The following is a 16,197-nucleotide window of genomic DNA, read 5'->3' as shown; positions in this document are numbered from 1 at the left end:
CAGGAGGCCAACAGGTACAATTGATGTGAATGTTGCTGGGTCACTCCGAATAAAAATACATGCCCAGCCTACCCTGTGAGGAAGTTACATGGGCTCCTGGGAGCAATAACACCTTTTTTCCTTCAGCTCCTGCGTTACGCAATATGTGTTTTGTGGCTGTAATCACTTGGAAAATCTGGTGAACAGCTCATGGGGTGAGATAAACTGAACACATCCCAAACAGCAAGCAAACAATTAGAAAACCATTGCCTTAGTCTTCAAACTCTTCTGACAGATTGTTGCTCTGATCTCTCTAGCATCACATTAGAGACAGTTTTAAAGTAATTCTTTCTTTAAAGTACATAAAGAAATGCATTGATGGAAAAAAAAAAAGATTTTTAAAAAAGAACATCAAACACTTGTTTCTAAAGCATTTGCATGTAGAACAGAATTGCCCTACAGGATAGTTTGAGATGTGTGTCCCTCAGTGTTACTAAATTGATGTTTAAAAAGCAAAGAAATAACTTGGTAATTCAAGGCAGATTTCCAGAGGGGATGAGAAAGGGGAAGTCCACACAGTCACATGACCTGACACAGTCTGCTTTCTAGGGCATGCTGCAAGGAGTGGCCATGCTGACGTGTAGCTCCTCTGTCAGTCTCATGTGGCTGCATCTGACCCTGCTTTGTGGCTATAATTAGAAATAGATTGCAGCTGAAGCATATTCACTTCTGATAGATCATGTTTGCATTTAATCCTGTTGCAAACTTGCATTAGTGGAATGTAAGATTACTTTTTTTAAGCAGCTGTGTATAGCATGAAGAGGGAAGAATATTTAGGTAATCCTCTGTGTGCACTACTGCAGTTCTTACTTTTCTTCATAGGTGTAGAAAATAGCTTGTTTGGTTTTGGGAATTTTTGAAAGTAAGAATTTTTACTTGCCACTGTCAGTCTTCAGATTCTCTAAGGTGCCTCATTTGTTTTTTGTAGATGAGATCACTGCCAGCTTTCGTAGGTTTGGACCTCTTGTGGTGGACTGGCCTCACAAAGCTGAAAGCAAGTCATATTTTCCACCTAAAGGTAATTAGTTTAAAATACATTTATGCAGGCTCTTCTGGTGAAAGGGAACAATGTCTGCAATGTGGCAATCCATTACGAAGAAAATGTTTGACTCTTCATGACGAATTTTGTCTCTTTCAGTAAGCATGTTTTCGGCAGTTGTAATGGTGGAAAAAACACAATTCAGTGAAATGTGGTCCTGTGTGTGTACTTTTCAGCAAGCCTGCGGTCTTTGAATCATGCCTTAACTTACATTAGGCTTACTTTAGAAGGCAAGTTGCACAAATTTCTTAGTGCAGATTCTGTTGCAGGTTGCATCCTGTAGAAACTATAGGCATAGTAGCTGGAAGTCACTGGTGAATTGGGTATGCAGTATTTTGTAGAGAAGTATGAATCCACCTTGTATGTGCTCCAGCCCAAGAAGCTGTGATGCTGCTCAGAATCACAAAGTCTGCAGCAGGGCTCACAGAGAGCTGAACTGCAGCAAGGAACTCTGCTGAGAGAGATGGCATCGTGCACCACAGTTGCAGAGTTTGTAGGTTGGAGCTGATTTGTTTCAGGGTGGTTTAGAGTGTGTGTACAGGTGAGGCAATTTCGCATGCGTCAGCAAAACACTATACAGACTTGTTCTGGTTGAGAAAGAACAGTTTATGGGAAACCTGTTTGGGAGATCATGATATATGCAAGATCAGATTGTTCTTACTGTATCCTAGTCTCTCGTATGATTTTGTATTACACTGTAGACGTTCTATTCTCAGTCACACATGCCTCTTGCATATAGTTTGGGAGTTCACTTGTGATCTGAAACTGTGACATGAAGTTAATCAGCATTTGTGATATATATGTTAATATTTTCTGTTCTCTCTGACCCTGAAAGCTCCAGATTGCTCATTAAGGACACTGCTTATTTTGGCAGAACAGTGGCCTGTTCAGTTAGTGAACTAGCTAATACTACAGTATTTTAATGATGTATTTTGACTGTAAAAACCACACAAAAGCCAGCTTAATTTATCTGGAAACTGGAGGGCTGGAGGCAAGATAACTGTGACAAACTCTTGCCCTACAAACAGTATTTGAGGCACTTAAAACCAGAACAAAACCGCATCCACGCTGCCTCTTTCCTGTTCTGTTCTCACAGCTCAGCCTTGCTGAGAGTAGTTATTATGCATAATCTCTTCTTGAATTTAAAAACAGAAGAAGCAAAAAGAAACCCAAACCAGCAAGAAAACACCCCAGACTTCAAAAAAAACCACATATAATCCTAAGTAAAATTGGTAAAATACATTATTTTCCCTTTTAATTTTAGAGGTCTTTAGAGTCTTCCTGACTCATGAGTTTGGATTGTACCTGCACTTAAAAGTTAAAAAAACCTAACCAAAACAGTAAACCCAGCTTCTTCTTGTCCCTAATATCTCCTAGTAATCTCCACTTTTTTTCTTATTAATTCAATAATTAAATATTCATGGTAGGTCAACATGGGACTTACAGTTATGATCTAGTTCTGTATCTGACAGGAGACTAGTTATACCTCTCCAAACATGTAAAAATGTGTTTGAGCAAGATCTATTTTAGCAGAAGACAAGGGAAAGCAGCCTCACATCTATTTTTGTCATGATTCTAATATAGGAAACAGCCTTCAAAGCCCCTGCCAGTTGTCCTGAACGTCTGTCTGAAAGTGCTAAACATCAGTCAATCCCAACTGTTCCAGATTTATTTATAACTTACTTCTTAGTTATCAGTCGGGGCTGCAGCATCATACGTCCTGCATTCCTGTCTTTGAGATTCACTTACAGTCGAGTTAAGCTCGGGAGGTCAAATGTACTTGATTTACTCTGATCCCAAAGAGGCAGCATCTCTGTAGAAGACAATGTCTTTGACCAGCAGTCAAAGAGTAAAGTTTGAATGTGTTATATTTTTTTCACAGCACTTTGGTCTATTTTCTATTTTTAAGGACCACTTATTTTCCAAAGCTGTTACATAGTCGTTGACAGAAGCACCACAATAAAATGTCTCCACTGCTGGTTTTCATTAGAAGTTACTTTAGAACTAAAATTGTCTTTAGGAAAAAAAAAAGCAAACCCAACCAAACAAAACAACCTTTTTTATTTTAAGCTGGTTTGATACATTATCAGGCATGTATTAAAAAAACAGAATGAAATGAAAAGAGATACCTGAAATTATGCTTGGTGCAAAATTCAGTGACATGACTTATTCAGCTGTCAAATACTCTTGAATTCAAATGTTTTCTCCCTACCTTTTTCTAGATACCTTTGTTTCCATGTTGCATTGCTAGTCTGTAAATTTGCTGACATTTTGAATATGATTCAAGTGGAAAATATGACCCCCCAAAAAAGACAAATTATAGAGGACAGAATGAGTTGTTTTTTGTGCGCTAGCAATCTCAAAGGAAAATGAGAAAAAATGGATTGTTGGAATGTAGGGAAGATTATGGGGAGGCTAATCTTTGTTTACACATTAATAAAGCCTGGCCTTCAAGGCTTCTTGCACTTACTTGGATGTGCTCACTGGCAATAAAAGTGAACCCTGCTCTTTCTGAAAGTATGCCATCACCTCCAGACAGACTTCTTGTGCCCTTTTGATGGACAGCCTGTTTCATTACCCCTTCATGTCTGTAGGATCAAGCCAGTGGACAGTGTCTGCACTTACAGCAAAGTTCAATATTTTCTTGTTTGTTTGCTTTGATAAGCATTCGGAAAGAGGTTTGGAGAGGCCAGCATCAGTAGCTGCTGCCAAGAGTCAGCATAGTCAGCTAAGTTTTACACTGGAGCCATTTTACATCATGTCTTTCTCTTTTCATAGTTACGTCCAGGTGATGACATCCCTCACAGTCCTGAGTGCATTAATGCAGACTTGCAGTTTCCACTTACTGGTTTATTTTATTGTATTTGTGGAATGTTTACTGTGTTGGTGCAATATCTGAATTCCCTTATAGTCACCCTATATTAGGAGCACTTTGTTGATATTCTTAGGGCTAGGAACAAAAAGCTGCAGGAGCTATTAGCTGTGGCTAATCTGATCAAGAATGAAATCTGAAAGGTTAAAATGTTGCTTACAGTCTAGAGACCTTCCCCACCACTGTCACCCCACCAGGGTCTTTATCTAGTTCAGTAAGTTAGGCCACAGATGTGTAGTGATTTCTAGCAAGCTGCTTTAGCTAATTCATTAGTTGGTGTGGTTGATTTCCTTAGGTGCAGCACATGTAACCTGTTTTCAGGACTAGCTGGAGTCCAGAAACATTCCTGCAGTGTTGAGATTGAACAAAGGTTTTCCTGGATTTACCGTTTAACATCCTGAGCAGGATGGTGTCACCTGAGATTGTGTTTAGGCACATTACCTCAGATCTAGTGCTTGACCTGAAGGACGTACAGTTGTGTGTGAAATACATGGAACTGTAATCTCTGGCATGGTGAGATACACCAAGGCTTATTTCAGTGCAGTGCCAGCATTATGATTTTGGACCCTGGGGGTTCACAGACCAACATGGATGTGTCCAAACCATATCCCTCAAACATGTCTGTACTGTCTGTATTATGTTTTCCTGTTTTCCCAGATACTCTAGGTTTTTGTTACCCTTATTGAATCTTGCCTGACACCGTGAGCATGTTTGGGAAAATGCTCTGGCTTGGTCAGTGGTTGAGTTTTGGTTATTATAATAACAAAACCAAAATCACCTGATAGATCAGGCAGTCCTTACAGGATGCACTGGTTGCCAGAGAGTTCAGTATTTAGGTTGCTGGGAGAAGAAGGACTGGTGGTACCCAGCTGTTTTGTCACTGAAAGTGTATATTATGCACTTGGGCAAGAGCAGCTGATAACAGCTGACAATGTGTATAAGAGTTCTTATTTCTGTTTCTGAGCATCTGTATTATTGCCTTAACATTTATTATTTACCACCCCCCAACTCCTGTATCCCCCACCCCCTGCAATGCATTGTAAAGTTTAGCACTATGTTTTTCTGTTGGTATCATCCATGCGGTGATTTTAATGCTTTGATTCTGAAAAAGCCAGTTCATTCCCATTGCCTGAAAAGTCTTTGGATTACTACCTTTGGCATCTGTTTGGATATGTTAGTAATGGAACTGGTAAAATTATAAATGCCATGTGTTGGTCTTGGATAAGCAGGTGCCCAGTTTGTGATGTGTTTACTTGGCTTTCAACATACGGGCTTGGAAATTAAATGTGGTTTGTGGCTAAGTATTTTTTGAGTACCTATGAGATGTTGAGAAATAATGAAATATGCAGTAAAGAATGTTATCAAATGGAGTTACACATTACCATGGCACAGTCTTACTTCTCTCTGGCAAAATCCAGAAAAACCATATTTTACTGAAACAGAAATTGATGGGGTTTTTACTTATTTGCTTGTCTGAGTTAAGCAATGCTTATGCTAACTGCAGTCATTTTTTTCCTCTTTTTTATTAAACAAATGGTGCCAACTGTTTCAAAACCATTCTTTTAATTTTTTTTAACAATGACTTTAAAAAAGTCTTTACTGATTTTGCTTTGTGGTAACTGATTTTTCTAGCAATCACTAAAAGCTGCACAATGTATTTTAAAATGACAAAAATTATGCAAAAGTCTCTCACTGTTCCTTTGAATTTAGGAGGACTGATGTTTGGATAAACATGAGATTTAGAGTGAGAAAATGAAGCGTGGCAGAGCTTGGAGATAGGATGGATTTGGAGCAGGAGGAATGCTTTGGCCTTGCAGTTGATTTAGATGTGTGGTGCAGCAGTCTGATCCTTGTGTGTTTCCTGTGTTCTCTGGTTAGTTACCCTGCTATTTGATAAAAATAAGCACTCCTGTCCCTATTGCTCCAGGGGACAGTAAAGGTGAACAGAATCACAAGAAGAGAATAGTGTATGCAGAGTTTCACAGAGTAACATTATGAAATGATTCTCATACTTTAAAACAGCTGGTGGGACAAACTTCATGAGCCTTCTTGATGATCTGTAAGGGAACACTAGATGGGAACACCATTGCTGGTAGTCTTCTGACTGATGTTGATTTCATGGATGAGGACCATTTGCATTGTTAATTCCATTGCCACTGCAGTGGCAACAGGAGCATGGAGTCGTAATTCTAATTTCATCAGCCATGTTAACAAGAAGGCATGCGGTTTGTCCAAACGCCGCAGTCTATTGCAGTGAAACTAACTGCTTTGACTTAATTTACCACCAAAGTCCAGCATAAAATGCTTAGCCAATTTTTGTATGGTAAAAACCATACAAAACATTTGCAAGAGTGGAAACTGATATTCCTTTTCCAGAAATAAATTGTGTGGCAAATAGTGATGCAAGATAGTTTTTAAGCTTTGTTTACGTATTTTCCAACACGCATGTGTGCAATATCAGTCTTTCACCCATTGACATCTGGGGCTGTGTTTCTAATCTGTAGTCCCTGTGTGTTCCCACAGTAGGGTAGTACAATCTCAAATCAGTGCAGTTCACGAAAGGTTACGGTAGCAAAATGCAGTACATGCTGATCTGCTCTTCTGTGGCTGTGCAACGTAAGGCCGGTTGGTTTTGCATAGAATTTTCTTATGTTGCTTCATGTAAGAGAATCTTTGTCCCTAAAACTATGCTGTATGCAATTTCTTTTTCTAGAGGTAAACATTCTCCTAAGTGGAATAGTCACTTGTGAGATTTTATGTAAGGCCCAAAGCAAATTATTTTCTGGCTACAACACAAAAGGCAGCTGTTGTCCAGATTTAGATCTCTGTCCTATCAAGAAACTTATCCCTCTCTTAAGTGTGGGGTTTTTTTTAGTTATCCTCAAGTTGACTTTTAGTCTACAGGACACTCATCCACCAGCGTCCCACCATTTTTGGTAGTTCTGTTGTTCAGATGAATAACATTTTTAGGATGAACAGTTAAATCGCAATGGATAATACGATGTCTGTGTACTGTATGATGTTGTATGTGTACGATAAATAAAATACTGACTTGTCTGGGTTTTTGAACAAGTAATACACATTTGGGGCCGATGTGTCATACAGGAAATAATTTCAGTAGCTCTCCATCACCTACATTCCAGTATTGCTCAAGTAGATTATTAAGTAGGAAAAGTTCTGTTGCTCAAAAGTTGAGAGTTCACAGCTTGTGATAGTCCTAGAGTAGCTTTACCAGTGCTAATATGATAAAGTTTACTTATATGATTAATTTTACTGTCAGACTTGCTTGTTAGCCACATGAAATGAAGAGTATTTGGTATCTGAAGAGGAAGTCTAGTTTCTCATGGCTGCACTTCCAATTTGCTAGAGAAACAACTTGTTTTTACAGTATTCCTCACTAATGTGCTAGTCCCCAGAGTTTCCAGAAAAAAAACTGTGAAGACAATCCTGTGTGATGTTTTCAAATTCAGCCTTTATGTGTCTGGGGTCTGTCAGGGAACCTCATTCTTAGCCGACAGTATTGGAAAGTGTTTTATCTAATCAGGGGGTTGACTGCAATTAACCATGCATCTTCATTTTACAGCATTAGTAATGAATTGCTAGAAGAGTTTTGTAGTTGTAACTGTTCAGAGGCTGTTCAGAAGTTTTTGATAGAGGCAGCCAGAAGTCAATACAGAAGGTTGTTCTGCTATATTACATTATTACATTCTAGATTCTTCTGCTGGACTCTGTGATCACTGGAAAAAGATGGGGTGTCTCATAACTCAGTCAGCAGTCTCAGCAAAAGGCCTTGAATTTCCCACATAAAAAATACAGGTTTCTAAAAGACCCAATTGGCTGTCTGGTGGCAATTAAAGAAGGTGCACTTTGGGAGCCCCTATCCTGGCCTGCAGTATTATGTATCCCTTTTCTATTAAATTGTATCTAATGTCTCTCAGTTTTGTGTGGTCTGATGTGCTAGGTAGTATGTTACATGAGGAGAGATACTTGGGCAACATCCATTGCTTCCAGAAAGGCCAGTTTTGAAGCTTATATGCATTACATCTCTACCTGCTGATAGGTGGGGTTTTTTTTATAAGCCTCCTGACTCTAGGCAGCAGGCCACATGATGGAGTTGCATAATACTCTTTTTCCAGAACAGTGTTTCCATAAATCAGCTATATGCTTTTCTGTTGGTTATATGCCAACAAGGCAGGCTGGTTTCTCTCATTGCCTGGAAGCATTAAGATTGCAGTGGAATTTCTTACATTTCACACAAACTATCTATGTTATTAAGGGTACATTGAGTTAAGTCACAGTTGATATTTAAGGCTTCTCTCAATGCTTCCAAAATCTAAAAACAGTTGATTAGAGTCTGGTTCATGCATCTGCTAATCACTGTTCATCATCGCAGGCTTTCTATCAAATGCCTAATTCAGTAGGTTCTGTCTAAATAGCAGTTCCAAGCATCCACTTCCTGGACTACCTGTTGCAGTAAATTTGCTTGGGCAGATGCTGAAATAATTGACTGGGATGTGTCACTGTGACTTACCTGTGTATAGTGCCCATGGGTTTTTCTTCATTGTTGTGCAGCTGTTAGCAGCTGCAAAACTTCCTGAAATTCTGACTTACTTAGCCTAAATATACCTCTGGCTTAAATGGAAACTATACAAGTGTTTGCTTCAATGATGCAGTCATCTGATGAACTAATGCTGGCCAAAGAAAACCCAAACCCATGTCAGATAAATTTACCAATGCCTCTTTTGGACATCATATTTTGAATTCATAAAAGGATGCATTTCAGGAGTATATCTTGGGTATTCTGTAGTATGTAGGTAACTGACACTGACTTACATCAAATTGAATTTTTTATTTATTAGGCAATTAATTTTAATAAAGCTGGACTTGGTTGTGATCACAGGTTTTAAATCTTAATGGTCTTAAAGATGATCTCAAAGAGAAATGGGGAACCCTATGAATTTATCTTATCGAAGACGAATCTTGCAAATCACCAGCTATCTAAATCAGGAACAGGGTCACGTTCAAACTGTTAACTGTTTTAGCTCTTCAGGAGATGCAGATGCTTTAAGGAAAGCTTAGTTTCACAAAATACTTAGTGAAACAAGCTCATAGAGCTTGATGACTGACTTCATCACATTTCCTAAATAAGAGTACTGAATCATGCATTTTTAGGGATGTGCATCTCTCTCATTTCTGTGGATGGTAAAGAAATATATTAGTCTGATAAATGCTATACTAATTGAACGTACTTGTGGAAGCTAATCAGTGCGACAGTTCGATATAAGCATTATAATATACATCTTGCATGACCTACTCAGAAGGTAAAAATATGGTCTGGCATGGATTCCCGTTGGATTTGTAGCTACTCTGAAATGTTTCTATGGGGAAGAAAATACAAATTCTGATATTGAAGTCTCTTATTAATGATACATTTAAACAGTGAATGGGTATTTAAGCTAAAAGGAAGTATATTAAATAATTCCATATAGCTACCGTTTATACTGAATTTCGTATTGGATGATGACTAAAAGACTTCAACACACTGAAAATATGTCCTTTTATTATTGTCACTTCATAGTACACAAATTAAGAAAATGCTGCTAATTTTCATTTGAATGACTGTCAGTTCACAATATCTAGCTAAGTTTTCTTTCAAAACCCACTAATGCCTAAGAAACTAAAAAAAAAAGAGGTTTAAGGCAGCAGTGAAAGCATTACCTGGAATTTGAACATATTGAAGTACAGAAAAAGCTTTCCATCACTTACCTATACGATGCATCCGGCCCACTGCTGTCAGATGGAAGCACTTTTAAAGCCAAGGAGATTTTACTGTGGTTTATGTCTGTCCCCCCTCCCCCCATCTAAATACTAACTTCATTAAATGTTGTATTTTCTTCCATTTTGTGAATTGAAATGTATGAATTGATCTGTGAGGCTCCAGGATAAAAGCAGTGCTTTCAATAGTGCTAACTAGGACTTGAGAATATTTTGTGCTTTGCTAATAGCTTGTGCTCTGTCTTGTTATGCTAATAACTAATGAAGCACCAAATTCTTCTTCAAATTTAAAATATTCCATTCTTAGGATCACTGCAGTGATCACACAATTCTACTCCTAAAATAATGATACAGTAATATAAAATCAGTGTGAAATCATCTGAATATATAAATCAGCAATTTAATGAATGCAATATCCCAAATTATATCTGTCTTCTCTCAAATCAGAGGTTAGGACTGGCAGTGGGAATGCATCGGGTACTAGCATGATGCTGTGGATACCTCTGCCCAAGGCAGTGTATATACCTCTTTCCGATTCCAAAACCTGGGAGCAGTGAAGAACTGGTATCTCTCAGATGTCTCGGTTCTGTGGTTGGCAGTTTTTATCTATATTATATCATGCAAAAATTCTACCTAGTTTTGGTACCACTGGTGTGGTTATACCACTGATTATACTGATAGAGTATTATCAGTAGCCTGCTGTATACCAATGGTGGTTGTGCTGTTTTCATTGTAAAAAGTGAAAACCATAATGTCTTAGAGGATTTGATAAGTCCAGTAATTCGTTTTTTGTTGTTGTGATGTTTTTAATTCTGCTCTCCCAGGAAAATGCATACTCTCACTAACCAGAAACTTCTTTTTGTTTTGAGGCAGAGAAGTTTGTTCTGTAGCTATGAACAATCCAGCTTTGAAAACCCCTCCCATTATTAAGGCAGGCTTTTCACGCTACATCTTTTCTATATAGTCAACAAAGAAACATGAGCAACTAGAACCTGAAAACTTAACCTGGTGATTAAGCTATTAACCATAAATGCATCACAGCAGCAACTGACAAACTGACTACTTGACTGAAAGGAAAGTCACAGCCTAGTGCAGAAGCTCTGCATTTGGTTTTACAAAATGTCTTGCAACTACAGTTCCTCTCTGGGCATGGGTCACTCACTGTGAAGCGCAGATTATTTATCTGCTCATAGGATAGTTAGAATCATACAAAATAAGAAAATAAGTTCCTGCCTTGGTCTATGTAAATGACATTGGATAGCTTCTCTTTCTTAGTGAAGTCCTTTGAATGAAGCTCTTGTCAACAGTCCCAAGTGTTTTGTGCATCACAGCTCTAGTAAGTGCTGTTTCCTTTCTTCTTTAAAAAGAATTTTAAAAAGTTATCATTTAAAATTAAAACCATTGGTATTGCAGCCCCCAAATCCAATTTTATTAACTAAAACTAACTGATTTCAGCTAAAATGTAGCCTTGATGTTTGGACCTTTGCTTTTTCCCAATCTTTGTGTTGAATTTATTTTACCTTATGCTGACACTATGCATGACAGAAGCTGGAATCAAGTGGAAGATTTATAGTTACCTAGAATTTCTCTAGGATGCTTGGAGTAGAATTGGCAAGTGGCTTATTTGTGAAGAAGAGTAACAGGTTTTGTTCAAACTTGGAGATGGATCTCTTTTCAGCCATCTGCAATGTAAAAAGCAGCAGCAGACCTGACCTCCTCCAGATGACAGACTGCTCTGCCCAGAGCAGTCACCATTTCCTATTGCCCTTGAAAACAAGAATTGAAAAAATAAATTCTGAATTTAGTTGGTTTTTTTTGTTATGAATGTGAATACATGAAAAACGTGTATTCACATTTATAACAACATTCATTCACATGCTGACCCAGAGACAAAGATAGCTCTTGCCTCATCAGAAATTTAGTCTTTGTCATATGATTAATTCATGTGACTACTCTTATAACTACAGTAAACCAAATTATATGTTACAGCCGTTCTTTTATGTTTTTATACCCTTTAATTCTGGCTTATAGCTACTATAGATCATGTTGCAGTCTTAAGTTTTAAATTCCTGTGACCTTTGAAAGAGGAGACAACCCTATAAATTTACTGTTGCAGCGTTTCACAGTAGTGTAGAAGTAGAATGCTGGATAGAAAAGAGAAGCTTTTGTACACTTTTTGAATATTCTTTTAGTGGGGAGGGGGAAAAGCATTTCAATGTTTTCAATACAGGTGTGTAGGAATATTTTTACTACAGGACAGACTGAGATGGTGTGTGTATACTGGTTTTTCCCCATAAGCAGAGAAAGACGTGAAGTAGAGATGACAAGCAAATCCTTTCTGCTTCTTGACATGTTTTGGAATCGAAAGAACTTCATGAATCTTTAGCTGTATGTATTCACGACAGCACTATCAAAATGTTGTCCTTTCTATGCAGCAGAGAAGTGCAGAGGAAACACTGGGGCACCTCTCCCATGTCCCAGAAATAATGCCATGTTGTTGTAGAGCAGGCATCCTCATGGAGGCAGCAGACATTCTGTGGTGGGGAGTTGTGTTGTGGATTTTTTTAGTTTGTTTGTTTCATTTAAATTGAAGATGTGGGGGAAAATTCTTCGTAATATTTATGACAATGTTAGGAAGTTTTTGACTTCTCTGTTATTTGTAATATGGTAAGATCATTAGTAGTAAGAGTTAAATGTTAATTTCCATTCTTCTAGTATTCTCATTGAGGGGGCTATTTAATGGTAAAATGGAGATTATGAAGACATGCAGTTTATTTTACAGACGCTACTGATAACCTGAGAACCTCAGTTTTCATTCAACTCTTCCATATGATCTCCATTATTTTTCAATGGGACTGAGGATATATGGTACATACCTTTAATTAAAAGCAAACCAGTCTTTAATGTGGCATATGGAGAATTTCTTACATTTTGGACTACTTAGTCTGGTACTCGTGAGAAAACGCATAAAAATGAATAGGAGTCTCAGTGCAGATGTGAAACTGTTCAAATTTTTTATACACCTTTTGATTTTTAGAGAAAGGAATCAGCTGACAGGGGCATACACTGCTATTTAAAATTAGACTGACTAAAAGAAATTAATCTTTGCAGCCCTGACTAATACATAATTTCACTCTTCTGCAGTAGCTAAGTGAGATTACAGCCCTTTCTATTTTGAGGTTTCTAAAGTATTTAAAGCCTTTGATGTTTTTGAGACTCCAGTCATGTCACTGCAGTGTTTAAAAGAAAGTCTGCATTTTTTAACACTTCAGATTTTTTTTTTATTTTTCAAAAATGAGTTTCATTTTTAATAGTTGTTTCATCTTCAGGTTTATAAATGCGTTTTATTCATATTCAAAGCATCTTCTAATAAGATTACTAAGGGCAACTGTGAGCAATGACCTTGTGTCATCACATTAACTGATTTAGAAATCTGGTTCACACTGTTTCTAAATGTTCCTTTGGTTGAGTGCTTCTAAAACAAATTTATTCTAAAAGTTCTAGTAAATACAACCACAATTAAATACAAAACTATTTTTAAAAATGGGGGGGGGGGGGAAGCGCTACTTCTATTTCATGGAAAAAATTAAGTCTGTTTAACTCTACTTTTTGGAGGTAGTGATCTCAGCCATCTAACAATAAACCCAATAACATGAGATTAGAACATTCATCTTCTTTGCCAGTTTAACTCCATCTTGTTTGTTACATAATAATATGAAGTAGATATATATATAGAGAGAGGGAGAGAAATATTTTCACAGGAGAACTTAGGTGGATGGTAGATTTTATTGTAACCTTTGAGCCTATAAAAACATCAGAGAAGACACTGTCTAAACTTTAAAAAGAATGAAAGAAAATGTGCTTCAAAGGTAGTTTAAATTTTTTCAAGTAATTCTTCCATTTTGCATATGAAATGGGTATGTGCGATGACTCAAAGACTGTTCTGACCTGCTATGCAGTACGTAAAGAGAAGAGAAAGTCCTCTTCATTCTCCTAGTTCTGCCACCCAACATCAGTGCTTGCAGACTGAAAACACATGACCCTTAGAATATGATTCCTGTATCTGGTTTTGTAAGTACGTTTATGGGAATTTTTGGAATTACGGATTTGAGGTCAATTACATAAGAAATAATAGATGCTATGCAGACTTCTGACATAAATATTCAAATAAGCTTAGATTTTGTATATAATTCTTCACTACATTTTTTTCTTTATTTAAAAAGTAGCCCCTCTAAGTAGCTCTTCTAAGAGCCAGAAATAGGTTAATCTTTCCCTACTGATTATATAACATTTGAATGCCAAAATGCTGGCTTTGTACCAGAAGGTACAGCTCATGATGGATGTATTTCAACAGCAGTTTATGTATTGCTGAAGAGCAGTACATATGCAAGATCTTATGAATTACTTCTAGTATTCACCAGTTGAGCATAAAATGAACATTAACTTCAGTTACTATAAAGAGATGGAACTAATTCACAGTTAACTGAAACTTCTAAGAAAAACTTCTGATTGAATTCAGTCCACTCTGGACTTCATTAAGGGAGAGATCTGTGCGGCTACTCCATTAGCACCTTTCTGAAATACTCCTGTACCACTGAGTACCACAGACTGTTCAGACAACATTAGCATTTGTAAGGTCAGTAATTAATCACTTCAACTGAAAGTAGTGCAAAAATTCTGGTATATCAAACTTCTACCTTCTCCCATGGGTTACAGAACAGTCAATGATTATATTTCACACCCCCAAACTTTGTGCCTAACAATGAAGCTGTACAAGGAAGGTGTTATCAGGTTTAACAGAATAAAACCTTTTTTTAATCTCCTACTTCATCCCCCAACCCCGCCCCCCAATCTTTTATTCATGAATGCTCTGAAATGCTGGTGAGCCATGAAAAGCATGAAGTTGGGTCATCTTTAACTCTTGAGAAGTATTTTGGTCTAGACAAGAGGTAGTCTTCTGTTATAAATTCTCTCAGTATGTCTTGCTAAGTTGAATGGTGTCTACAAGGCCTATAAGTTAATTTTCTCCCTTGCCTGATAGACTTAATACGCATTCTGCCCTAATAAAGGTTCACAAGTAGTTTTTGCTTTAATTATGTTGAGGAAGAATGGGTAGAACACATGCATGATGCACTTACGGCCAGAACTCCAGTATGTCCCTGCCCATGGCAGGGGGGTTAGAACTAAATGGTCTTAAGGTCCTTTCCAACCCTAACTATTCTGTGATTGTCTGTAATTTGTACTAACATGCCAGGTTTTAACAAAAGTATGAATATCAAGATTCTGCTATTGTAATAACAAGCAGTACAGGTACCTATATAAACTTTCCATCTAGCATGTTTTTTTTCAGAGGTCACTGAAGCCTTATTACAAAATAGGCTTTCAGTAATACAGAAAGGTCCCATCCTTAGGGAAGGTAGGCCTATGTTGAATTGGATTGGAGATCTTCCAGACAGTTTAGGCTGGCAAAAATGTACTTTCCAGATTATAGCAACATTATATGGTAGTTCTGAGTGTATCTTGAATTTCAGGTGACAACCTTGCTAGAAGCTCGTGGGACACAGTCTGTATGCCTGGTTTGTTCTCAGCAAGATTAAGTGAAGTTAGACTAACCGGGCTAAATTATCCTTTCATATGGAAATTGTGTCACTGTTTAGATGTCAAAATGAGATGTGTACAAAGGAGTTTAGTTCTTGTACTGCTTTCCATCCAATAATGAATCCTTGAGCTCAAGGTTGAGGAGCTCCTGCACTTTCAGAATACAGGGAGATTAATCTTCTTCTCACTTTCCCTTTTAAAAAGATGTGGTGACTTTTCTTACAGCAAAGTAAGTTGTTGCCATTTTCCAGTAAATTACAAGTGCAGTGTTTATTGTCAGCACTACTGTGATGTACCAGCAGCCGAGAGGGAGCTGCATTGCCTTTGCTCTGCCAAGAGGCTGTATTTGTGTGTATATAGAATGGTCAGCTGTTGTCAGGTACCTTGCTATTTTCTGGGGCTTTAATTACCTCACCTGTTTTACTTTGTGGAATCTAAGTCAGGACCAGTCTTTTGAGCCCTCCAATCTTTAAAATACCTAGTCAGGTAAGAAGGGATCACAGCTGAAGTTTGTCTGCAGCATACTGCCACTGCATGCTACCAAGACTCTGCTGCAGAGGATTAAAGCTTTAAAGTTCGTCAAACTGTCTTTACTTCTTGGAAAGAAAAGCATGTTTTAAGTCACATGATACCTGTGATGCACAGAGAGGACAATGTGCTGAAGCATACAGTGCTGAGGAATTTGAAGCAACTCTCTGCTAAATAATTGAACTTAATTGAATTAATACATTTTTTGTTTGGAAACTGATTATCTTACTAATGCTACCTCACCTACTGTCTTTAAACATGGATTAACTTTCTTTCAAACCTAGATGCCCTTATAATTCTCCAGTATTCTGAATGGTGGAAGTGAACTGGTTTTGGTAAAACTTTG

At 37.6% G+C, this 16,197-nt stretch overlaps 1 protein-coding gene across 12 annotated transcripts in view; it reads left to right on the top strand.

Moving 5' to 3' along the window:
* Positions 1-16,197, top strand: part of CPEB3 (cytoplasmic polyadenylation element binding protein 3) — a 93,185-nt gene that overhangs the window by 60,820 nt on the left and 16,168 nt on the right. For 10 of the 12 annotated variants that reach the window (XM_061459141.1, XM_061459142.1, XM_061459140.1 and 7 more), the window contains one exon: positions 968-1,057. The exons of the other annotated variants lie outside the window; for them this stretch is intronic. In XM_061459141.1, the coding sequence (XP_061315125.1) occupies positions 968-1,057 (90 nt within the window). The remainder of the gene's footprint in view (positions 1-967; positions 1,058-16,197) is intronic. 12 annotated transcript variants of the gene reach the window in all.

This window comes from Pezoporus flaviventris, unplaced genomic scaffold (genome assembly GCF_033815535.1).
Source record: "Pezoporus flaviventris isolate CSIRO_AGI_PZ_B2104156 unplaced genomic scaffold, CSIRO_AGI_Pfla_v1 ptg000029l, whole genome shotgun sequence".
In the NCBI taxonomy this organism is placed as follows: Eukaryota; Metazoa; Chordata; class Aves; order Psittaciformes; family Psittacidae; genus Pezoporus; species Pezoporus flaviventris.
Note: the sequence above shows the minus strand (reverse complement) of the source record. Positions and strands in the feature narration are given on the sequence as shown.